General features: G+C 54.4%; 1 protein-coding gene across 2 annotated transcripts in view; it reads left to right on the top strand.

Annotated features, from left to right (window-relative positions):
- LOC120615992 (transmembrane protein 132B) overlaps positions 1-23567 on the top strand; it is a 245614-nt gene extending 222047 nt beyond the window's left edge. Inside the window, exons 4-8 of one of the 2 annotated variants that reach the window (XM_039879242.1) lie at positions 4700-4843; positions 17539-17744; positions 18999-19269; positions 20358-20549; positions 21437-23567. In XM_039879242.1, the coding sequence (XP_039735176.1) occupies positions 4700-4843; positions 17539-17744; positions 18999-19269; positions 20358-20549; positions 21437-22570 (1947 nt within the window). In that variant the 3' untranslated portion in view covers positions 22571-23567. The remainder of the gene's footprint in view (positions 1-4699; positions 4844-17538; positions 17745-18998; positions 19270-20357; positions 20550-21436) is intronic. The other variant, XM_039879241.1, reaches the window with a different exon arrangement.
- Positions 23568-25030: the final 1463 nt, after the last annotated feature.

Here is a 25030-nt window from a genome sequence, read left to right as displayed (position 1 = left end):
TTTTCCATGGGAGGATGCAGCCCAGGACCACACATACTTTTGTTTCATCTCTCGATCTTCTTTAATCTGAAAGTTTCTCAGTTTTATTTTTTTCAGACTGCGATGTATTTGAAATATACAGGCCAGTTATTTTATAGGATACCCCATAATTTGAGGTTGTCCGATGTTTTCTTATTATTAGATTCACTTGTTTTTGGGGGGAACACTTAGGAAGTGATGTTACGTCCTTGTTTAGGACATAGGATGTCCGTTTGTTCCCTGCGATGTTTAATCACGTGGATGATGTAATGTATGCTAGGTCTGGCACCATAAAGTTACCGAAACGAAGACGTCTCTTGCACGGAGATGCATTAACTATACAGATATCCTGTTTCCTATTGTACTTTGAATCACGAGAAGCATCCATACTGATTGTCACCTAAAACAGTGAATGGTGGTTGCCAGGTGGTGGTATTCTAATTTCACCATCCTTTTTACATTTATTCGTTGGAATTCTACCCTAAGGATGAAGTTTCCCTTCTCCCGTTTGGTTGTTTATATTAACTCAGAAGCTTATTATAGAGAATATTTATACAATATATATAATAGATACTATACATACCATACTTAAAAACTACAGTTATAAACAATATATTGTCTATATAAAATATTATATTTTTATAATTGGCTGCTACAATTCTTTATAGTACCGTAAAACTGCCCCAGCTCGATTCTTGTGTCCTTTTGATATTTTTTCAAGCCCTTCGATGCCTTCTTGCTCACGAGCCATGCCCCCGGTGACTGGCTTCTCTCACTCAGCACAGTGTTTCCAAGGTTCATTCGCGTCGTAACCTGTGTCGGAAGGTCCATCCATTTTATGGCCGAATGACATCCCGTTGGATGGCGAGACCACATGGCGTCCGTCCGTTCGTCCGTCGATGGACGTTTGGGCTGTTTCTGCTTTGGCCAGTATGGATGGCGATGCTGTGTGAGTGTCTGTGTGGGGATATGTCTCCACCTCTCATGAGGATTACCGCGCCCCAACCACACACACACGCAGACACACAAGTGGATTGCTGGGTCATATGATAAGTAATTGCTTTTAACAAAAGCCTCTAAGGGAAAAGCTTTTCACAGGGGGTGAGCTCGGAGCCAGTTCAAATACTGACAGCCTTGCAAGGGGGTCTTCCAGGGAACTCCAGACGAGTCAGACAAAGGGAGGCCCTTGGGAGTGGGGTCTGGGAAGATGTCCAGCCCCACTCCACCCTCTCCAGTGGCTTTCCCACGGCCGGATTCCACAGCGAATGCGAGCTGTTGTTTTTCAAAGCTGCTACAGAACTGGAGAGCAGGGGATGGGAGTAAGTCAGGGTAAAATGTCAAGGAATTCTCTGTTTTTACCAAGATTCAGCGTTTTTCTTGAGTGAGTGCTCTCCTGGTCGCACAGGGCTTTGTTGCATTTCCAGAATGGTGAAAAAGTTGATTTTGACTTTTACTTGGGGGTGGGGGGGACAATTTTCTCATTGCTTTTATGGAGAAGAGAGGTTTTGGATGTCCTCATCCTGACATGTCACTGACACCATCCTAGCATGTAACGTTAATGCATCTTCGTGAAGGAACATAAATAGGTGTTCAAGGCGTAAATAGGAACAGAATTAGAAGACTTGTATTTTGATCGATGGTGAATTTTGAGCAGTCACCGGCACCAGGGGATGATTAAAATGTACTATTTAACATGATAAATTGCTTTACTGCGCCAGAGGCGGGTAGAAAATACCCTGGAGATTTTTTTTTTTTGATGGATACTGGTTGCACAATCCCAGCCACCCATGGGAACACGGTTGCAAAGGTGGCTGGAATAAAAGCACAAGTCTGGATCCGTTTCGATGGGTCGTTATGGAAAATGAAGTCACCTGCCTTGAAACCCAGTCTGGAGGAATTATCGCAGTGTCTTCTTCGAAGGCTGTGAGCTTCCATAGGGTAGACATTGATGTTTACTTTAGTCTTTTCTCTTCCCCTAGAGCCTAGAGTGTCGCTTAATCTCACGAGATTAGTCGAGAGTTTGTGTCAAGTGACAAAACAAACAAACAAAAAGAACAATTAAAACTTAAGTTACAGTTCCTTTTATAGATCTAAATTTCTGAAAGTCACAGCCACAAATGTAGCCCGATTCAGGAACCCAGAAATCCTTCCCAGTTATCCCTCCTCTCCCGGACTCTGGCTTCTTCCGTTCAGGCTTCACTTGAGTCAGGCTGCAATATCTCGATGGCCACGTTTGGTTCATTGGCTTAGCTGTGAAGTCTGGTTTGGTGGCCCGGAGTCAGCACCATCCAGGCCACGTTTCCTGACAGCAGAGCGGGGACGATCCCCAAAGGAAACACGGAACGAAGGGAGGGTGGATGTTTCGCATCCGTAGATGCTCAGCCGGCAAAATCAGCCCGGCGCCCGGGACGCGCACAGCGACGTCGCTCAGTTGCATTTCGAGTCGAATCTAGCAGTTCGGTGCGGGACCACGACGCGGCCTCTGTTCTTCGCACACACGGTGATGGCTGCGCGCCGTCGGGGGGCGAGTTCCCACCCCGGCTTCCGCCTCGCTTCTTGCTTCCTGCCCTCCCCGTGCACCTTAGATATACATGGGACGAGAACACTCGGGTCGTGGACGGGCGTCTGTGCTTTTGGGGTACCTCCTTGAGATTCCGTTCACAGGGAGGGACACGCGTTAAAGAAACACCTTATCTTTCATCTCGTTAAGATTGGGTTGCGCTATTTTCAAAAGTTCTTGATAAAGTTGATGTTAGAACCCTACTCATTATTATTGCTATTAGCATTCGACCCTCTCTCTTACTGTTCTCCGAGTTGGGGGTGGGGAGCGAGGGGCCCACGCAGGACACCGGACGTGGGACTCACTGGGAGCTGGAGCAGGGACGCGGACTCCGGCTGTGACGGGAGCGCTCGAGGTCATCTCCGCTGCGGGCCATTCTGGTGGGGCCGCTCGCTGCGTGCTTGGTGACTCCCGTGGCCGAGCTGCGTCCCCCAGCTGTCCCCAGCCTCCCTAGTTGACTCCTTCTCTCCGGTCACACGTGGAAGTGGCCCGTCCCCCAGGGTCCGTTTCTGAGCCTGTGCGGTGCTCGCGAACACACGGCTTCAGCGGGCGTTCTAAGGCGGGCTCCGGAATAGCGGTCTTTACAGAGCCGTCGCTGCCCGCTCCGTCCCTATTCTGCCCCGGACTGTGTACGTAGATGGCCGTTAACTCTTCATAAAGTTGCCGTGCTTTTAAGAGCCCCCTTATTGCGGGCGGGGACCCCGGCACAGGGGCAGGTCACCCTTGGCCGATGCCGGGAGAGGAGTAAACAGAGCTGTTCGCCTCTCTTTCTCCACGGCCAGTGGCACCGTAGAGCCACGGTCCCAGCCTCCTTTGCCCGCGGGCTGGCCACGCGACGCGCTTTGGTGACAAGGAGCGTGCCCCGCCCCCTCCACCTCCTCCCCGCTCAGACGGTGGATGTGATGGCTGGCGTCATGGGCGCCATCTCTGGGCCTTGATGGAGTGGCCGAGGGAGCTGCCGAGAAGTGACCCTGCCCTCCCGGAGCCACTGGACCCGAGGCGGCAGCCACGCGCCTCCAGAACCTCCGTTATGCGGACGCCTGGTCATTTCACCGGCCTCCGGGCTCCTGTGGGTGCGGGATCACGCGGCCCTCACCGAGACAGCGGCCGAGCCGGTCTCAGACCCGGTTGCGGGGTATGTGTCCAAGAGGCATGCCTGGAGTGGCGGGGGGTAAGCGGGGTTAGACGGATCGGAGAGTAATTTGAACAGGACCTACAGAACGCTGAGGAGTCACAGGAAGGAGGACAAGAAACTATACGATGTCGGCGCTGCCAACTGCGCCTGGGCCGGGAGAAGTCTCGGGCTGCTTGGGGGTTTGGGGACCGGCGTGCTGGCCGTCAGCTCAGGAGGGCGGGGGATCACTCTACGCTGACACTGGTTCTCTTCCGTTACACCTGCTGTAAAACGAAGGTTACGGTCTCTGTGCTAATAAGGCAGCCGCTCACCCCCTGAGCCTCCAGCCAAGATTCGGCAGATTGACAAGAACTCTCGTGCTTGTGCGAGACGCGCCGTGGACACAGATAGAGTGGACACAGAGTGGACAGAGACAGTGGACACAGAGTGGGCACAGACACAGTGGGCACGGAGTGGGCATAGACAGAGTGGGCACAGGCAGAGTGGGCAGAGGCAGAGTGGGCACAGGCAGAATGAACACGAACAAGCGTGGGAGGCACAGACAGTGGGCACAACCACAGTGAACCTGAGACAGTGGGCACAGGCAGGTGGACACAGTGGGCACAGGCAGAGTGGACTTGGTGGACACAGTGGGCACAGGCAGGAGTGGGCACAGGCAAAGTGGACCTGAAGATGGACACAGTGGGCTGGGCAGAGTGGGCACAGACAGTGGGCACAGACGGTGGGCACAGGCAGGGGAGTGGACACAGTGGACACAATGGGCACAGAGTGGGCACAGAGTGGTTCACAGAATGGACACAGTGGGCACAGGCAGAGTGGACATAGACACAGTGGACACAGAGTGGGCACAGTGGGCACAGGTGCGTGGGCACAGACAGTCGAGGGGTGGAACGGGCATCAGGGTGGGAGGCAGCAGGGTCGGGGGCCCCTCCTGTGGCCGCTGGGGTGCCTGCTTGCTGACACGTGCCCCCTTCTCGCCCGTGTAGGACACGGAGATCCTGAACACGGCCATTGTCACTGGAAAAACTGTCGCGGTGCCCGTCAGGGTGGTGGCCGTTCAGGAGGACGGCTCAGTGGTGGACGTGTTGGAGTCCGTGGAGTGCCGGTCTGCCGATGAGGACGTCATCAAGGTACGACGGGCTTCGCCCCCAGCCCCCGAGTCCCGCTGGGGCCCTCCTGTCCCAGGGGCTGGCTCTGACTGAGCAGCTGGGGCTCTGCCTCCTGCCCCTGGTGGGGACCCCGCCCTTCGTCTCGAGTGGCAGGATTTTCTTCCCCTACTTTTCCTCACGGGACGACAGGGCCCGATTGCAGCCAGCTATGGTCACTGCTGACGTCCTGTGCCAGGCAGTACCACCTACTCCCTACTTTTCTTTAAATGCCCCACTTTTCCAAACATTTAAATACTGATCGAGCCTCATTATAAGACAGTACAATCCGTGAGCTCGATGTGCTTTTTTTCTATTAATATAGATTAAAATTAATGACTATTAAGTTAAAAAAATGTTCCTCCCTGTGCCACCTAACCTGAGCGTCACCAGGGGGATACAGGCCACAGTGTGGGAAACCCGGGCAGGGGACACTTCTGCTGGGCCCTCCATTCTGATTAGCTGAATCCGTGACCCCCGATGCAGCCAGGAGCCAGCCCGCGGTTGTGTTCATGTCCTTCGCTGGGTCTGTTTGAGTCGCCGGATTTAGGGTGTCTGCCTGTCTTTCCGTAGCCGACTGGCCGGCCATCTTCTTTTCTTAGCAGAGACCTCAGGGGTCAGGGCTTAAATCTTCAGAACTGTCCTTCCTCTTCAAACTGCTGACACAGCCCCCAGGTCCTCCCTGTCCGTTCGTTTCAGGAAAATACAGTCACCCCGAGAGCCTGTCCTTGCTGGGAGGCGAAGGGAGACCGGGGCCCCGTCTGCAGCACCTGGCATGTGACGGCCAGGCCAGCATGGCGTCCCCACGGGGGAGGCCTGAGAGGGCTCGGTTTCTTCCTCCTGTGACCCGCAGGAGGCTGAGCCTCGGGCGGGGGCGGTCTCGATGAGGACGAGTCGGACTGGTATGTGTCGGGGGCCCGACTTAAAACTAAACTCAGTGCTCGGGAACCCCGAGTTAGGCACAGCCGGGCTCCCGGGCTGGGGGCGCGGTTCTCCCTTGAGACAGAAGGCAGACGAGCTTCAGAGTACACACAGCCCCAACCTGTGCGCTGTGGGCAGGCTCGATTAGACACATCTAGAACCTTCTCTCTTCAGAGTTTAGGAAGATCTGAGCCAAGCCGCTCAAGCTCATCCGATGACGCGCTGGGCGTGGTCAGCTTCGGCACCCGCGTCGTTCACCATCCCCGTGTCATTCCAGAAGGGGACGCTGGCGATGGCACCTGGATGTGCGTCCGGTGGCGATGGCGGTCATGGGCTCAAACATATGGCTCACCGTGCAGTCACCTTTTCCCAGTGCAGGAAGCACCACGTGATCCCCAGGGAGACTCTCGTGGGGCTCACCAAAGACCTTCGTGCACGGGAAATTCTACCCTTTAGGTAAAGGAGGAAATGTGAGTTTAGGGAGACGTACATCGTGGCGCCACATGGACAGATTGTCTTTGGGCTTAGATGACTTGGGGGAAAGCGTCTGAGAACATAAGTGATTTTGAAAGGCTGGGAGTTTGGCACAATCTGGCCGGACTGGGAGTCTGCGTTCTAAGTTGACAGCTATCATGTGAAAAACACACGCAAGGGGCGGGTCATCTTAACAGTAGTGCGTGTGTGTAATTTATCGCCGTCCTGTGCAACCTGGCAAAGTCACAGAGAAATCTGGATTCCAGCTTCCTGTGAAAACCACAAGGTCAGGTCGCCCTGGGCCCACTTGCTCCCTGTGACCGTCACCGGGAGCTGACTAGAGGACACCCCTGTGCCCTCCCCCCCCGCAGTGACCGTGGTCTCTACCACCCCCTCTTGTCTCCCGCGCAGAGGCTCAGGGGCGTTTGTCCTTCCTCGTCACACCCGAGCTGCTGGTTTTCTGATAGCACATTTCAGAGGAAAGTGAGCTATTCGTCATGTCCTGGCCTCTATAAAAAATAAAGCAACAGATGACGGATCTCACGCTCTGTCACTCCAAAGGAGGACACTCTCCCTTTGGGCATAAGAGCAACGCAGGAAATTGGACTGTACTCTGTCCGAGATTGTCTGGGGGGCTGAGGGCCCCTGAAATCAAATCGCAGGAGAAACGCTTGGAGGAAGTGTGAGTGTTTGGCCGGGGGTGGGGTGAAGGGGGACATGAGGGAGACAGAGCAGATCTGTGCTTTTTAGATTCCAAGAGTGAAACTTAAAAGGGACCTGACCTAGCTCAGTGCAGAGGTGGCGAGCTCTTCGGTTGAGCTCTCCGAGGACGTCGGCCCAGATCCTGACTCCGCCCTCTTCACTGTCCGAGCTTGGCCAGATCACTCAACACCTCTGGGCCCAGGTTTGCATCAGGCACAGGAGATGATAAGGATCTGGTGGAGAGATGCTTCTCACGGAGCTTTGTTCTCGGCTCAGTGCTGAGGCAGAACTATCGATAATCAGAACTGTCAGGAGCCCGGGGTAGCGCCTGGGTTCAGCAAGTTCGGGACAGTGGATGGGTAAAGAAAAGTCCTTGCGTTTGAGCTGTGGCCGTATTTCCCGGGGCATTATAGCACGGCGCTTAGTTTTAAGGGGAATTCTGATCTAACCGAGTTAGATTTGGGGGCGTCGAAGTTTGGGGACGTCCTCCTCTTCTTCCCTTCCGTGTCCGCTGATGGAGGAGTTGTCGGCTGGCCGTCTACAGTTCCTCCAAGCTCGTGTAATGGAATTCTCAGTAAATAGCTGTCAAATCTCTCTGTGATCAGAACCGCAGTGTGGAGTTTGGGGCATGCTGAACCGAGCGTAGATACGTGAGGGGCGTCCTGCCCAGGTGTCACTGTGCTGTGTGGCTTTCTTCTCTTATAAGGGCACTCGTCATTGGATTTGGGGGCTCTCCTAATTCCAAAATGGCTAATCTCAAGGTCCTTAACATGCTTACATCTGCAAAGACGCCATTTCTAAGTAAGGTCACCTTCCCGGGTACCAGGAGCCGGAACGCGGGCATCTCATTTTGGGGCCACAATCCAACCCACCTCGCCATGTGAGGTAACACATGTGGAGGTTCTCAGGGTTAGGATGTGGCTACCTTTGGCGGGGAGGTGCTTTATGCTGCCTACTGCATTTAAAAATAAAACTTCTTTTCTGGGCTGAGTTTCTTTAAATGTCTTCAGAGGAAGGAAGAAAAAGTCAACTTCTGTGCGATAATTATGATTTAATCTCTGAAGGCCTATCTTTCTGACTAAGGGACGGCCTCACGTTTTTATGTGTCGGTGAGTGTGTTGCTCGTTTATGAATCGTGGTCTCCGGAACCACGGAGGCCGGTCTTTTGTCATCAGCAGGGGAGGAACTCATTCACGCTCGGAGAGAAATAAGTGTAAGCGCGTGCTGATCTCAGCCAGGGTGCCCCCCAACTTTTGGCTGCAGTAATGAAATCTCCAGCCTTCTGGTGTCAGCTGGACTCGCAATAATGAGATGCTGAAGGCCTCATGGGAGGGCGTTGAGATTCCGCAGCCTTCTCTGCCCTGTGGAAGAATCTCGTTTCCAGATTCAGCCTGCGACGGGCAAGGGCAGGCAGTGGACGTGCTCTCAGAGAAAGCACAGAGGTTCTGCCGCTGAGCGCTGTGTGGGGGCCCGTCCCTCAGCAGAGCCTGTTGTCACTGGGGTCGGGGGGGACATGGAGCAGTGCATCCCTGGGTTATTAGGGGGCACTATAAAGGCTACGAGACCAGTTTTCCTTGAGTGGTTGGATTTATAGAGACCGTGGGTGGACGGTGGGTATGCCCTGAACAGGGTCCTTACAAAGCCACATTTGGGCAGACGTCACCAAGTAAGAGATGCCACCGTTTGCAGGGGTGTTGGGCAGGTGTGATGGGGGTGGGGCTGGCAGCCCGCGGGGAGGTCCTGGGTCCGTGAGTTTGGCTTTGCTTTTTCTTTTGGTCGCAAGTAATAGAAACCCACATCCAGCCATCTTCCACCAGAAAAGGGGCGATGTATTGACTTGTGCAGCCACGAGGACCATGACGACTTTGGGCAGAGCTGGATTCAGAGGGTCCTCTCTCCTCCTCTGACTTCTGCCTGCCTCTGCGAGGCTTCCCATCTCCTTCCTGCACCGTGCTGTCTGCTCGGCCTGGCCTCCCTCCCCGCTGTGCGGCCACCTCCGTCCCGCCCGTCTGGTCCCCGCAGGGGTCCCCGCCTCCGCGTAGACGCACGTGTCAGGGACCCGGCACAGCGTGTGCCCTGTGCGTGGTGACGTGCTTGCCCCTCGAGGAAGGGTCCGTGTCTCACTCGCGTCCCCGTCCCCAGGGTCTACTAGCAGGAGCAGTAACGACGGAGCCCACGGTGCCGCTGTGCCAGACCCTGTCCCCTGGTCTCAGATACGGGACAGCGTTCCGCCCCCCGAGGTCCGTGCGGGTGTCACCCCCACTTACAGCTCGGGAAACGGAGGCGCAGAGCGGCTTGAGTGTCTGTGCCCGGTGGGTTTTGAGCCGACGCCAGTCCATCCAAAGTCACTGTGCCGCAAGGTGGACGGCCAGCTCCTTCCTGCGTCCGCTCTCACGTAAGGACCGACGTTTCCGGAAATCCAGACCTGTAGGTGAGACTTGCCACTGCCAGGGCTGGCGCGTGTTGCCGAGGCCGCCGGGCTGACCCTCTCCCCGTGCCGTGCGCGTAGGAGCAGGTGGGTGACGTGGAGGCTGCAGGCGGGTGGGGCGGAGGCCGCCGTGGGGACCCCGCAGGGGCGGGCGGAGAGGGGGCAGCGGGTTCAGAAGTGCGTCTGCCCTGAGCACCGGGACGGGGCCCGTCTGCTGGGCCGAGCGGGTCCCAGAGAGACCCCCGCACCCAGCCCCGGGCCGTCGTTTAGTTCGGGAGACGCGGAGAAAGCCGGAGAGGGCTGGGGCTCCTCCCTCTCTGCTGGCAGTGCTTGGGGACGTCCTCAGAAGACGCTGTCGTCCATTTGTGGGCCCGCGTTCCCTTCCCTGCGCCTGGTGCCGGGAGCCAGGCGGCTCGGGATGAGTCGTCGGGCGCTTTGGATGGTGTTGCCTCGTTTCGTCCTTCTCTGTGCCGGTAACGTGGGCGTTCCTCGTTCCGTTCCCTCTGGAGATGCGTCTCGGTTCCCGTGGGCCGGCGGCAGGTGCTGCGGCCTTCCCAGCCTTCCGTTCCCGTCGCCGTCACCGGGATTCCAGCACAAAGTCGATCTCTTGCTCGTGTCGGCTTACGAGTCTCTAATCGAGCACGAACCTTCTGGGCCCGTTTCCACTTCCCGCGGGGACTCTTGGGCTGAGCCCGCGCTGCCCGCGCTCCCGCCGCCCGGGCTGCCCGTCCTCCGTCCTCTGCTCGGCCCATCCGGGCCCTGCCCGGGGCCAGGGTCGGTGCCTGGAGTCTCGGGTCTGGGACTGCGTCTCGGAGACCAGCGGGGTCAGCTACGGCACCTGTGCCTCGGGCCTCCTGCAGACACGTTTCCTTGGTGTTAGTGGGAGCGAAATAAGTCAGACAGAAAAAGTTGAGAACCACGTGATTTCACTCTTGTGGGCTCGGAAACTGAAAGCAACAAACCAGCAGAGACTCTTGGCATCCTTTCCAAAAATCAACTGACCGTAAACGTGAGGTTTTTCTTATGTGTTCTCAGTTCTATTCCAATGACCAGTATGTCTCTTCGTGACAGTTCAAAAGGCGGGTGGGGTAAGCAGCCTCTTCTGGAGCCCAGTCTTCCAGCCTCTTTCTTACCATAGCTTTGTAGTAAGTTTTGTTTTGACTGTTCTGGGTCCCTTGACTTTCCATATAAATTTTAGGACCAGCTTGTCAATTTCTGCCAAAAAGGCAGCTGGAATTTGGGGATTTTGATAGGCATCACGTTGACCTTGTAGATTGATCTGGGGGGTTTTACCATCGTAATGTTGAGTCTTCTGATCAGGGACGTGCGGTGTGTTTATGTCCACAAGATCTTCTTCAGTGTCTTCTAGCTGTGGTTTTGGTTTTTTTGAACTTAACCTTGGCACTTCTTTTGTTAAGTTTGTCCCTAAGTTGTTTGCTCTTTCTGGTGCCATTTTAAATTGATTTATTTACTTGGTTTCATTTTCAGATTGCTCTCTGTTGATATGTAGACATACAGTTGGTTTTTGCATATCAACCTTGTAGCCTCTAACTTTGCTGGATTTGTTTATTAGTTTTAATGTTTTTTTTTTCCCTTAATGGATTCCCTAGGATTTGCTATATACAAGGTCGTGTCACTTGTAAGGAACAGTCGTTCACTTTTTCCTTTCCAGTCTGGATGTCTCTCATTTCATTTTCTTGCCTTATTGCCCTGGCCAGAATCTCCACTCAAATGTCAAGTGGAAGTAGAGAGAGTGGACATTCTCTGATCTCAGGGAGAAAACATTCCTTTTTTTATCCATTAAATATAACGCTAGTGATGATTTTGTTTGTTTGTTTGTTTTTCTTTTTGGGACTTGCCTTTGATCAAGTTGAGGAATTTCCCTTCTAATCCCAGTCTGTGGCGTGTTTAGCACGAAGGCGTGTTGGGTTTTCTCCAATGCTTTTATCGTGTCTATTGAGACGATCGTGCAGTTTTTGCCCTTTCTACCGATACGGTGTTACGAAGCGATTTCTATAGGGGAAAAAAGTTTTCAAATATTTAGAAACTCTCTCTTTGATAGATGGGGAGATAATAGCATTCTGAGCCTCGTCTGTTTGGTTTTCATTTTTATGTCTAAGTCTAAGTTTGTAAATTTACGCTGCTTGTTCCCCAGGGCCAAAGGCAAGTGGGGAAAGTGACGTCAGCTCCCCGCTTTATTCCCGTGATTGTCTGTGAATCGGCTTATGTTAAGCCTATCTGGAGATTAAGATTATTATCTTCCAATGATAGTAGTGTGTCCCCCTCTTCCCTTAAATATTCTAGTTGTTTACACGGAAATTCACTCACGTTAGGAGCCAGTGAACGTAAACCCCACAGTGAAGACAGGCACAGATGAGAGAAAGCTCTTGCGAGTCTCGTGTTTTCCCTGCAATACGCAGGGAATTTAGCTTAAGCCACGTATTAGCACGTTACTGATGTGTATCACGGGCCAGTGTGGACGTTCAGAGGGTAATGCTGCCTTTTGCACCTGTTGGAAATAGAAGCTCTGTGTCAGCTGGAAACGTTGAAAGCAGATTTCTTAGAGAGCGGCCAGACTGGATCACACAGCCGCCTCCACATGGGCCTGCCTTGCGTTCCATTTTCGAGAGGGATGGGCTTCCAGCAGTAAAAGGCCATTGAGGGTCACCGTTCCTTCATTCCCGAAGACATCTTCTGAACTGCCCTTGGATTCATTTTCCATTGAAACCGGTAAGGTTTAACCTATATGCTAAAAGAAGACCTCAGATTTCAAAGCCCTTCCTCAGACCTCGGCTCCTCCCTGCAGCCTTGGGTCGGCCTTGGGTCAGGCTTCTTACCGGGCCCCCTCGCCACGACCGGTCGCGTTTTCCAACCACTTCTAAAGCCAAGGTCAACAAGCTCTTTTTAAAGGTTCAAGGCCTCAGTCCCCAGCGATCGCCCTAATAAAGTCATCTTTAATGCTCTGGACAACCAAGCTCTTTCTGTCATCGGGGTTTCAGCCATCCTGCTCCCCGCAGCCTGTGCTTGAGAACGGAGAGGTGACCGTGCCGGCCGTTCCTGACACCTTTGGGTGGGACATTTGATAAGTATGAGGCTGATGTTCTGACTTCTTTTCAAATGGGCACAGTCGTGTGAGCGCAGTAGGTGGCCTTGCGCTGAGACCAGAGGGGTCTGGAGGCCGCGGTGTGTGGCGCGTGCCAGCTCTGGTTCGAGTGCCCGCACCGCAGCTCTGCCTGGGGCAGGACGGGCTTTGCTCGGTCACGTCGGGCAAAAGAATTTTCATTTCTTAAATTTGATATGAATAACATCGAGGAGACCAAACCTGTGCTGAGCCCCGCCCACGCGGACCGTGCTCATCGGCCCCCTTCCTGCTACCCGGAGCGGGGACAGGAGCCTGCTTCCTGCTTCTGGGCGAGTCTGTGCGGAGCTAGAAAGGTTTTCGTAAGGACTGAAGAGCATGACGCTAATGAGGCCATAACATGGGCGTGGAAGGCTGTTACACTGTAGGGGGAAGAAATAGAAACCAAACACGCCTGCGCCGGGGCACGGGTCTCGTGTACGTGTACATCAGGGTGGCCTCAGGCCACCGGTCATTGAGTGGCAAGCCCCGAGGGAAGCACAGCCACCAAAATGTGCTCAGCGCGGCCAGGAAAGGACTTTAACATATATGCTTAGATGCTCACGCTTCAAACTTAGTCAGTTTCACCCAAACTCTGAATTTCCTGTTTCTCTCGCAAAGTCACAAGCTCTCCAAACACAGTCCCACATCCCTGCGTGGCTACGAGGAGCCTCGGTGGGTGGCAGCTGTCCCTTTTAGAGTTGTCCCCCCGAGCGAGGTTTGGGTTGGCTCTCTCGAGTTTGCCGCAGTCCCCAGCTGTCCTGCCATGCACGGCGGAGTCACCTTCTTTGACATTTCAATACCTCCTGGGATCAGAAGGTTTGCTGTTGAGTCAATCTCCCACCACACTGCCCCCACCTCCCCAACCCCACGAAGCCCTAATCCCGGGCCTCCATCAAAAGCTAAAAGGAATAGGGATGAACGTATGGTAACCTGCGCCCTGTTTGTTATACGTGTATTAGATATATTAGCTGTCTCAGGTGAGACGTATTAGAACGGTGCATCGGATGCCATGATTTTAATTTGTCGCCAGTGTCCGTAGAGGTCTTCACAAAGCTGGGTCATTTACTGTGAGAACCGCTTTCCACCACGGGCGGCTTCTCAGCTGTTCAGACCTGACGTTTGAGTCTGGGGTCCCAGTGACTGAGCGCCGTGCCAGCAAGGTCTCGAGGTTGATGGAGGGGTGCACGTGCCGACTGCCGAGCTGCAGAAGCACTGCTCGTCATCGAGCCTCCTCCGTGACTCGCTCGGCCTGGCCGGGCCCTGGGTCGCGGGTCCCCACCCCCGGAGCTCTCCAATGTGGGTCTGGACATCCACCCGTCTCCTGGCGGCAGCGAGCAAATCTCACTCTGCCGGGTTTTCTCAGCTCCGGCCTTTTGGGGTCCCTCTTGGCTGTGTTCCGATTGGGTCGTGATCACCGGTGGGGCCATCTAGTCCATTTAGTTTTTCTCTTCGCCTGGAGTCTCAGAGATGAGAACTCTCGGAGCCGCTGTGGGTTTTTATACCTGGAGCGCACAATTCACATCCTTGGATAGAAAAGTTTCTTAAAAGAAATTTTCAAAATATTTGGAAAACACAAACCCTAGAGATCTCACATCCCCCTGAGAATATGTCGATCCTGCCCAAATGCTTTGCTTTTATGTGACTGATTCAGGTGCGAACACCTAGGCGTCAGCTCCAGCACCCAGGCCAGAGGGACCCAGCTAGCGGCACCCTCTCCACAGGCTCTGGTCGGCCATCAGCGCCTGTGCAGGCAGCCGGCCACACCTGCTGCTGATGACTCCCAGGGACTTGGATCTTCCCCTAAGCTGACAAGTGCTGGTGGCATTTTTAAAACCCCTGGAGTCAAGGGATGAAAGGCTAAAAGAAAAACATTCTACGGATTAGAATGTGCTAAACTTCACACCAGATTGTCATCTCGGGCCTGATTTGCTGGCGTGTGGTTTAAGGGAAGAAACCTCGGAGGCAGCTGTCGGCAAGGGCAGAACCGAACCTGGCTGAATGTGACTGGGAGAGAGATCTTTCTCCCAATGGAAGGGGGATGGGACCAGAATATTTTCCATTTCTCCGTGGAGGCCCATAAGCAGCATGCAGCTGGTCTGTGTTTGGTACTTGTGCCATTGGGTGGGTGGGGGAGCAGTGAGGTTGGATGGGACACGGGTGTCAGAGGGTCCAGCGTGACGCTCAGACTCGGGTGAGTGGCAATCCCTTGCTGTCGTTCAGGTGGACAGGAGATGGCCAGGGAGGCCCGGCCATCCTGTCAGCAGTCTGTGGACCTTACTGTTGCACCTGTCACCGTATCTGACAGCGTTTTGTACGTGAGCGGGGACTCTCGGATATGCTCTGTGTCCCCAGAGTCCTTGCCCAGAGCCCACTGCGTTCATCACTGGCCCCGAGTTTTAAGTTCTGACTCGAGTGACCTCTCGTGCCTTGAAGATGGGCACCCACCGTCACTCTCATCTCCCTGTGATGAGGCCCGAGGTCTCTCTCGGTCAGTGCCGAGGCTGGGCGCTGCTGTGATGAGGTTGCTTGCCGAGGGCGAGATGCTTGGGGAGCACGGTGGTCTCGGTGCGGCCACAGCGGCCAGCTGGCTTTTGTTGGGAGGCCGCACAGTCAGGCCATAGGCACACTGCCTCAGAGACGTGGAGAAGTGACCCATCCCAGCACGGGCCAACCGTGGGAGCCAGACCAACCTGCATGACCAAGAACCGATAAAAATGAACGAAGCCGAGTGCCAGACATCAAGATCAGACTTCGCAACACCGAATTAGGGTGTCCCCTTCAGAGAATGGGGGCTCACGATGACCTCCAGTGCTGGTGAGGTGCAAATTAATTTATTGCAGAGTCTGGGCCCTGGAGGTTGGGGAGTGACTTATCCAGATGTTGGGAGGGGAAAGGTGTCACAAGGGCCACCTCCAGACCTCAGTATGAGGCACCGAGCTGCTACTCCCAGCTGCCTCTCCCTGGACTTGAGGACGAGCCACCAAACTGGTCCCTAGCTGACCCGTACCCAGTGTCTGACACAGCACATCGTGGCTGCCCTTGGCCTTGCAGGGCAGACGACACTGGACTTTTTAGTTCCGACAGGGCGGGGCAGGGGCTCCAAAGTGAACTTGGCCTGATGTGCGTCACCCTCCAGCACCTGCTCAGCGCCTCGTGGCTCAGGCTCACCCAGTCAGCACCCCATTTCTTCATGAGTGGCCTCGGTCGACTCTGCTCAAAGACTCCTAAAGACGTGTGACATTGCGAAGTGGGAGTGACAAGGAGCCATGGCTGTGACTGGGGACACATGGAGAGGTTTCAGCATCTCCTTTAATAACAAATGTTTTAAAGAAGTTACCATTTTTTTAAATTCACGTTTTCATCATAGCTGACATACAATATTGTATTAGATTCAGGTGTACCACATAGAGATTAGACGTGTCTATACCTTGCAAAGTGATCACCCCGTAAGTCTGGTACCCACCTGGCACCACACGCGGTTATTGCAATATTACTGACTATATCCTCTCTGCTGTCCCTCACGGCCCCGTGGCTGTTTTTATAACTGCCAATTTACACCTCTAAATCCCTTCACTTCCCCCCGACATTTCCCCGATCCCTCTCTCATCTGGCAACCATCAGTTTGTTCTCTGTATCTATGAGTTGGTTTCCGTTTTGTTTGTTTATTTTGTTCCTTAGTGTCCCCGTATAAATGAAATCATATCGTATTTGTCTTTCCGTGTCTGACTTATTCAGTATAACACCCTCTAGGTGCATCCACGTTGTTGCGGATGGCAAGATTTTATTCTTTTTTATGGCCGAGTGATATTTCACTGTGTATCTATAGCGACAGGTACATCGATACCATCTGCATCTCTCTGTGTCTCATCTGTATATTGCGTCTTCTTCGCCCCTTGTCCATCGGTGGAGCCGATGGTAATTTGTCTCAAACGTGGAAGTTCGCTCTGCGAGTTTGGACGCTGGCACTTCGGACCAGGAGGCCGGTGGACGGGCGCGTCTGGGGCGTGGGAGGGAGGCCTGGGCTGCAGGGACAAACGTGGTGAGGAAGACGAAGTCCAGAATGCGTCCTCGTCTGGGGCTTGCCTGGAGGCACTCAGGGCCAAGTGCGGGGGCCCTGCCAGCAGCCCGCGGGTCACCCCAAATGCGGCGTGCGACCTCGAGCCAGTTAGGTCCCATCGCCGGCCTCAGGTTCTTCATCTGTAAAGTGAGGTCATGGACCCCTCGCACCTTGTGATTCTGTGGTGAACTGATTGTTGACTTTGTGTCTTCTGCCCATGAAGTGACCCTGAGTCCCAGCTTCTCTCCGACACACACAGGGATAAGTAATCGACGCTTTCTTGATGGCACAGAAGAGAACGCCATCAGCATTTTACTCGTTTATCTGAAATGGGGGCTTCGATGGTCTAATCCGTAACCTGCTAACGCATGCACGTCGAAAGGATACCACACGAGCCGAGCCAAAGCCATAAAATGCTCCATCCTGGCTTCTGCTCTGCAAAATTATACTTTAATGATACAAAATAATTATATCCACATTTTAGTGCATTTCGTGAGTATTTTCCCATCAGGATTTTAATCTAGTGCAAAGCTCTCTTGGTTTTCAGAAAAGATCCTCTTTACGGCTTGAATAAAGTGAGTATTTTTCTTAAGTAACATATGGCTACCTTTTATGCTTCTTCAAATATGGTGCCAGAGTGACATATGTCTCACCTGGGGTTTGTTTAGTGGTGGTTTGAGTACATAAAAGGTGAGGCAGACAAAAACACAAAGAGGCAACAAAGGTTCTGTAACTCCATTAAATTACGGTCATGGTTTTACTCATCGGTATTTCGTAATGCGAAATGGTTTTCCTGGAGTCTGTTTATCAGTATTTGTCACTAATTAGTGCCTACAAATTACATTCTGTTCAAGTCATGCTCTGGCTGTCTCGGCATCTCCTAAGTCTCAGCCCCTGCGGTTCATGAACTGCCACCGTCAGCTTTCGCCTGTGTTTTTCCTGCTGCTGCATCTCGGGATCCCGAACCCTCCCCACAGGTGTCCAACCACTGCGATTCCGTTTTTGTGAATGGGAAGGAGATGAAGAGCAAAGTGGACACGATCGTGAACTTCACCCACCAGCACTTCACCTCGCAGTTGGAGGTCACCGTGTGGGCCCCCAGACTCCCCCTGCAGATAGAGATCTCGGACACGGAGCTGAGCCAGATCAAAGGCTGGAGGGTCCCCGTGGCCCCAAACAGAAGGTGAGGAAGCCAGCGGGGCGAGGTGGCTCTCGGACAGGACGGTAGGTCTGCGTCCCCTGGGATGGGGCCCCTATCTTGGTGGGAGGCACCGAACAGACACCCTCTGTGATATACGCCTAAGGATGAAAATATAAAACGGGCATGACTTTTCAATATATCAGTCAATGTTTTTCATGCTATGTCCCTCTGCTCTCTGAAATCATCTCCCTTACCACCAAGAATGGTCACCCTTCCCTTTGGGACATTTAAGTCGCTACGTAATGGTGCTGGCGAGTTTTCCTGTAACTTTCCACGTGGTTCTCAGACCCCTCAGGGAGGTGGACTGATGTATTGGGTTTCTGGAGTCAAGTGGAGCTTGAGCCGCGTCCGCCTGAGCAGCTGTCCCGGCCACACACCGACCCCCCAAGCCTTGGTTTCTCCACGTGCGACCAGGGACATGCTTCACGGCTGTGGTGATAGACGGAGTTAGCTAGGCACAGGGAGAGGACACAAACCAGGGGACAGCAGCCTGGGCTTGGGCCCTGTGTCTCAATGACCGGTCGAGTGACTGTGGCCAAGTCCCCTCTCTTCTGTGTACCTTGACCTCCTCGCTGGTAAGATTGGACAATAAAACCCCGTCACCCCTCCGGGTTCTGTGGAGGTTAAATGAGCCGACCGCGTGTGGCTGGCGTGGGGCATGTGGCCGACCTATGTCAGTTCTCACGGTGGTGACTGGGCGCGTAGAGCAGCTCCCGGCACACAGTAGGTCTGACTCGATGCCTGCGAGTGGCTTCCCCCTTCTCTGACACAAATTCCCGACCACTGACGGTCGCAGGCTGGTCACAGCCACCGAAGTCCTCTCATGGAAGGGCGCAGGGCTGGTTCGTCTTGCAGGGAAGGTTCTGGAGCAGCCCTCAGGTGACGCGCTTGAGCCTCACGCACCCCGGGGGAAGGTCAGGGGCGGCCGTCCTGATGTCCGCTTCCGAGCCGTGGTGACAGCAGGTGCAGGGTCGGGCGCCGGGAGGCACAGGACCGGCCCCGAGGGCCCAGGCCGCCCGCCCCGCGCTCCACACCGGGCTCTGCCGTCTCCCCGGGGAGTCCGCTGAGGCGGGTTTCGGGGCATAGGGCCACGACGGACCCGCACCCGATCCGGCCGCACGCGCCCTCCGGTGCCAAGCAGGGGGCACCGCGGGTGCCGGCGGGGCGGGCGGGCGCGGGGTCTGGGGAGCCGCGGCGCCCCGCCGACCCGCTGACCGTGCCGCGCGCTGCCCGCAGGCCCACGCGCGACAGCGACGACGATGACGACGAGGAGCGGCGCGGCCGCGGCTGCGCGCTGCAGTACCAGCACGCCGCCGTGCGCGTGCTCGCGCAGTTCGCGGCCGAGGCGCCGGGCGCGCGCCCGCTGCGCCACCTGCTGGGCCCCGACTGGCAGTTCGACATCACCGGCCTGGTGACGGACTTCCTGAAGGTGGCGGAGCCCAGGATCGCCCAGCTGCAGGGCGGCAGGACGCTGGTGGGCCGGGAGCCCGGCATCACCACCGTGCAGGTACGGCGCGCCCCGGCCCCCGCCCCGCTCCCCGGCCCGGCCCGGCCCGGCCCGGCCCGCGTTCGCGCCTTTACATCTCAGCTCAAGCTTTGCTCCTTAGAGAGAGGGGAGAAAAACCACCGAACTCCTCTGACCAGTCGCAGCTAAACTAAACACACAGTGCGAGCAGTGTCCCCCGCCCCGGGAGCATAGTTGGCTGATTTTACACGCATCGCGGATAGACGGTGGTAGACACCGTGAACGCTAGTTTTATCTTTCTAACCGTGAGGGTTAACCATTTAGCTATATTACTCTTGGAACGGTGGACAGCATTAAAAAAAAAATCAAACCTGTATCTACACTAAATGTAACAACAAAAAAATCCACCATTAAATGTTCTCTAGTTTATTATAGTAAAATCGTTTTCTAGCCAAGTTTGATAGGGTAATTATGCAGAAGGGGTACAGCACGTTTTTTAATGAAGATGTTCAATGTTACCGCTCATAGTTAATCAAGTCCTATTTTAGTTGTTTTCACGGTTCATTTTTGACGAAGCTGGATTAAACGTCGTATTTTGTATATCTCTTCCCGCTTCCACATCAGAGGCTGAATTAGGACAAATGGCTTCCTCGGGCATTAAGATTCCCTTTCCCACTTTACTCGTCTGGTTTACCCAGCGATGACGGTGGCAGGCATGGCCACCATCATCGTCCCACAGTGAACGTTTCCGTGTCCACTGGGAGGAATACACACAGAAGATGGGTACTCATGGCTCACTTAAGGAGTCTCGCCACGACTCTGCCATTTTCATGCCTAAATGCTAATTGTGGGAAACACACCATCCTTGGGGGCCTCGTGCCAAGGCGGGCAATTTTCAGTCTTCTTGGAAAACACACCGCTGTTACTATGGTGTGAATTACAGGAAAGGGAATGGACCAGGGTGATGTTTGTACAGCTCCTTCGATCAGCAAGGGGCATCGAAGGGTAGCTTAGCCGGGTGTTGTCACTGAGCAGAGACGGCCTGGGAGACCGCTTAGCCGGAAGCATCCATTAAGGACTTTGAAATGGGGTGCAGGGCAGCCAATGGGGCTCTCTCACTTCCTCTGAAGGTCCTGTCGCCTCTCTCTGACTCCATCCTGGCCGAGAAGACGGTGATCGTCCTGGACGACCGTGTCACCATCGCAGACCTGGGCGTGCAGCTGGTGGCTGGCTTGTCTCTTTCCCTGCAGCCTCACAGGACGGAGAGAAGGGCCATCGTCTCGACGGTGACCGCCCAGGACGTCCTTCAAGCCCCACAGCAGGTAAGGTTCCGGGGTCCTTAGTCACTGGCCAGCGAGACCGCTTCTCCCTCAGCAGTGCACTCAGAGCTGGGGCTGTGATTCTGGAAGCTTCTTCCTGCTTCTCATCCAGTCTGTTCTGTCCCTAAGTGCTCGGTGGCTCACACACATTTTCCTCGTATAAGCTTCTACACGGCGACCACGCACCCGTGTGCCACCTGCTTTAGAGCAGCCCTGTCTGTGCTAGATCGGGACCAGAGGGTCACGCTCCACATGTGTCAGAGCAGGTGGTTCTTCATACCCGGAAACTGCTCCATCGCTGCTTAAACAAAATGGCTCTAACGGGCACCAGATCGCTGCTGTTTGTTACAGTTATCGTCACCTCTACGATGCTCCTCCAGCCTTAGACTTCCACGGGTCATCTGCAGTGATGCCGGAGCGCTGTGCCTTCCGGGCCAGCCCGTCTCGTGGGGCAGCTTTCCACACGCACTTCCGGCCAGTATGTTTGCTTCAGCTGTGCTGGTTTCCTAAAAAAAAACGTTCAGAGTGATATTATCTGGAACATTAGGCGGATGACAAGTCGCCCCTGAATTTGATTCAGACCAATTGCCTCATCCTTCAAAACGTTTTCAGAAAGGTCAAAGTCAAAATTCTGCTGTATGGCATGCGATAAATTAAGGTATGCTTTAATGCGTTCATTAAAGCGTATTATTCGTTTTCCACATCGGGGGCAGTCGCCTCTTACAGATGCCCGTGCAGGGCGCGCCGAGAGATGCGCAGAGCGATAAAACGTTGAAGCTTCTTTTTCTCGGTTTATGTGCTTAAGTAACATCACATAGGAAATTATGTTTACATCCGCCCATCTGAAGGAGCCTGATTGTAACGTGACGCTGTGGTTTTGTTTCTCTTAGGAAGCGATAGTCAGTTCCTGGATTTTGTTCAGCGATGGCTCGGTGACACCGTTAGACATTTACGACCCCAAGGATTTTTCCATTTCTGTCTCGTCGCTGGATGAGATGGTGGTGTCCGTGCAGGCCAACCTACAGGCCGCGTGGCCGGTCGTGGTTGCAGAGGGCGAAGGGCAGGGGCCCTTGATCAAAGTAGAGCTGGTGATCAGTGGGCTCTGCCAGAAGACCAAGAGGAAGAGCGTTCTCGCCGTGGGGAAGGGCAATGTCAAGGTCAGCTTCGGGGCTGGCACGGATGGACGCCCAGGAGGCACCAACGACATAGAGGGTGTGGGTCGGGAACACACAGACCACCTGAGCAACGCCATTGAGCGGGAAGGGGGCCGGGACAGAGCGGTGCAGGGACAGTCCCAGCACGGCGCCTCTGCTGGCCGCGAGGACGGTGCTGGCCACGGCACAACCCCGCGGGCTCCCGCGGAGAGAAAGGAGACGAAGCGAGGCCCGGACGCCATCACGAGCTTCCCCGCCCCGGGGAGGCTGCCGGACCCCAAGGCCCCCGGGGAGCTGGCCGTGACCTCGCGGGGGCTCACCGACCTGGAGATCGGCATGTACGCGCTGCTCTGCGTCTTCTGCCTGGCCATCCTGGTCTTCCTGCTCAACTGCGTGGCCTTCGCGTGGAAATACAGACACAAGAGACTGGCCGTCAGCGAGCAGGGCCACCTCCCCCACTCCCACGACTGGGTCTGGCTCGGGAACGAAGTGGAGCTGCTGGAGAACAGCGTGGCCATCGGCGTCGCTTCGGAGGAGGGCCCGGCCGCGGCGGACCGGGGGCTGCAGTTCGAGGAGAGGAACTTCCTTCTGAACGGCAGTTCCCAGAAGGCTTTCCACAGTCAGCTGCTCAGACCTGACTACGTCTATGAGAAAGAAATCAAAAACGAGCCCGCGACCCCGTCGGGCCCGAAGAGGAAGAGGGTCAAGTTCACCTCCTACACCACCATCCTCCCGGAGGACGGTGGCCCGTACACCAACTCCATCCTGTTTGACAGTGACGACAACATCAAGTGGGTCTGCCAAGACCTGGGGCTGGGGGAGCCCCCGGACTTTAGAGACTACATGGAAAGGCTGCAAGAGCAGATGTAGACTCCTTTCTTATGTTCGTATTCACCTTTATGCCTTCTGTTTTTGCAGTGGTTGGAGCAGTGAGTCTGATCAGCGATAGGGGGTGACTTCGCAGAGCTTAATCTGTGGCGGTCCGGGGGGGACCCCGTCCTCAGCAGGTATCCGAGTCTGGAGAGCTAGAGCCAGCTGGGTTTGAAGCCGGGAACCGTCTCTCAAAACAGCCACCTGCGGGTCCTGGAGGAGATCTAAGACGACAGTTTTATCTGCTGCCTGGAACCAGCTCCGTTCAAATATGACTAATCTGACCCCACGGATGCTGTGAGTCATCTCGTGACAAACGGCCGTGTGGGATTAAAGACCTAGTATTGGTTTTTCTACTTCTAGATCTTTTAAAGCACAGTGGACGTTTCTCGCCCTCGGCCTGAGATGGGTCGTACGTGGAAGACACCGAATGTAGCTGCCCTGCTTCGTGGTGAGCACTGCTCATTGATCTTATAGACATTGCCACCTGCCCGTTCCTTTGGCCTCCGAAGTTCTTCTCGAAACACGAAGAAGAGAAACGTCATTCTTTTCTCTGAGATCTGTTTGATTCACGTGAGTTTTAGTCACGCCATATCGTTTCCTGTTCGCTTTTCGTGAGGTTGGCCACATCGTGTCCTTTCCTGCGGGTCTGTGCGGATGTCAGGCTCCCAGGGCCCCCCAGCTTTGTCACTTAGGGGCCACACCTAAGGAGCTTGCCCCCACGCGTCTGTCCTCCTTTTCGTGGTCAAGTTTTCTTGTATCAGACTGGGACACAGGACCTTCCGTAAAATCCCGATCTACCGTGAGAGAGGCCATCGCTTCACAGTTCTCTACGTAAGCTTACAAACGCCGGAGGAAGGGTGTGACCCACAAACATTTATTTTACCTTCTGTGTGTTGAAGATTCACGGGGGAACTCTTGAAGTGCATTTCCGGGGCAAAAAAAAAAAAAAGAACCTCAAAATAGCTGTATTTATACAAGTGTTTTGTGGTCAACACGATTTATTATCCAAACCGAAAGCTAAATGTAAAGTTACTATACATGCAAAGGGAATGGCGTAGGAAATAACTTCGGCTTAAGTGTTCCATGTTATCAGAACAAAAGATAATTTTTTTAAAAAAGTAGGATGATGTTTCAACTTAGCAATATATAGAAATCCACCCATAAAATGATTCCACCCCCCACCCCGCCCAAAATTTAAAATATCTTCAGTCATGACTCTGGCAGAGCTAAAACCATACCGTGTGTGTGTACAGATGGAGAAAAATAATGGGTTCCCCTCCAAAATTCATAAAAATAAACAGCCATTTCAGAGCTCGGGAAGCAGCGATGATGAAAAACCAGAGCTATTGGAAAATCAGAGCGGAGAGAGAGCGGGGAAAAGCACGATTCCCGCAGAATTTTTAAATTAAAAAAATGCCTTTCGAAGAACAACGCGAATGATGGCCTCGAGCAAAGCAAGAGTTTCAGATCAGGAATCGGCGGCCGAGTTTTTATCGCGACGGGATAGTTGGAAAAATGGACACGGGGCCGGCTTCCCCGAGCCATCTGCATCTCTGAGGAACGGGATCATAAAGGCCCAAGTAGCAAAGACGGGCAGGAGGTACCGGAGGCGGATCCTTGGCGCTGATGACGGAGCTACTCAAAAGAGAGGCGACGGGCGGATCCCTTGCCGGTGTCTGTGCTCGAGGACGTGACAGCCCAGCCCCCTCCACAGTGACGTGGCAGCCACGGGTTCTGCCCCTGGCTCTCGCCCGCAGGACTCCGGTGCAGACGTGACTCCTGACACCGGCCTGACCTCCCGAGGCTGCCGTTCCGTCGATCGTGTGTTTGAAGTGCGGGTCAGGAACCGAAGCTGATGAAATTCTAAAAACCTTTCAGTTTTGCTGGGAGACCCAGGCATGAGCTCCCAAAGGAGTTTACAGAGAGGTGGCCGACACCTCGCAGGACGGGCTGCTCAGGGAGCAAAGGGGGCTGCCACCGCTCTTCCAAGGCCTCGGTGGGAGGTAGATCAGAACCGATGAGTATGCCAGAGAGAAGGTCACGGCTAAGAGAAACGTTCCTAAAACCGAGGCACCCCAACTGACGTCGGGGTGAGCCTCCGTCACACACACAGCAGGCCGCTTCCCGCGGGTCAAGTGACACTTTGAATGAGGCGGAATTTGGGAGGGAACGACGAAGCCACCACTGTCACATTATCAAGGAGCATCCAAATTAGCATTTGACGTGGCTCCCAGGAGCAAACTGGGAGCTGTGGACGGTGCATGCTGGGAGCTGGCCGCTGTCCTGAAGATGCCTCCTGTGGAGAGGGAGGGGTCACCCGCGTGACATGGGCCGCGGATGGCCACCTTCGTGAGTTGACGTTGAAACTCCGTAAAGGTCAAGTGCAAGACGGTGGAGGAGGGTCCTGTTACCGTAGAGCACACACGCGTATGTGCACGCGTACGTGCTTGCGAACAG

The sequence above is a fragment of the Pteropus medius genome, unplaced genomic scaffold (assembly GCF_902729225.1).
Source record: "Pteropus medius unplaced genomic scaffold, Ma_sr-lr_union100, whole genome shotgun sequence".
NCBI classification, from domain to species: domain Eukaryota; kingdom Metazoa; phylum Chordata; class Mammalia; order Chiroptera; family Pteropodidae; genus Pteropus; species Pteropus medius.
This window is presented reverse-complemented; position numbering and strand designations above follow the sequence as displayed.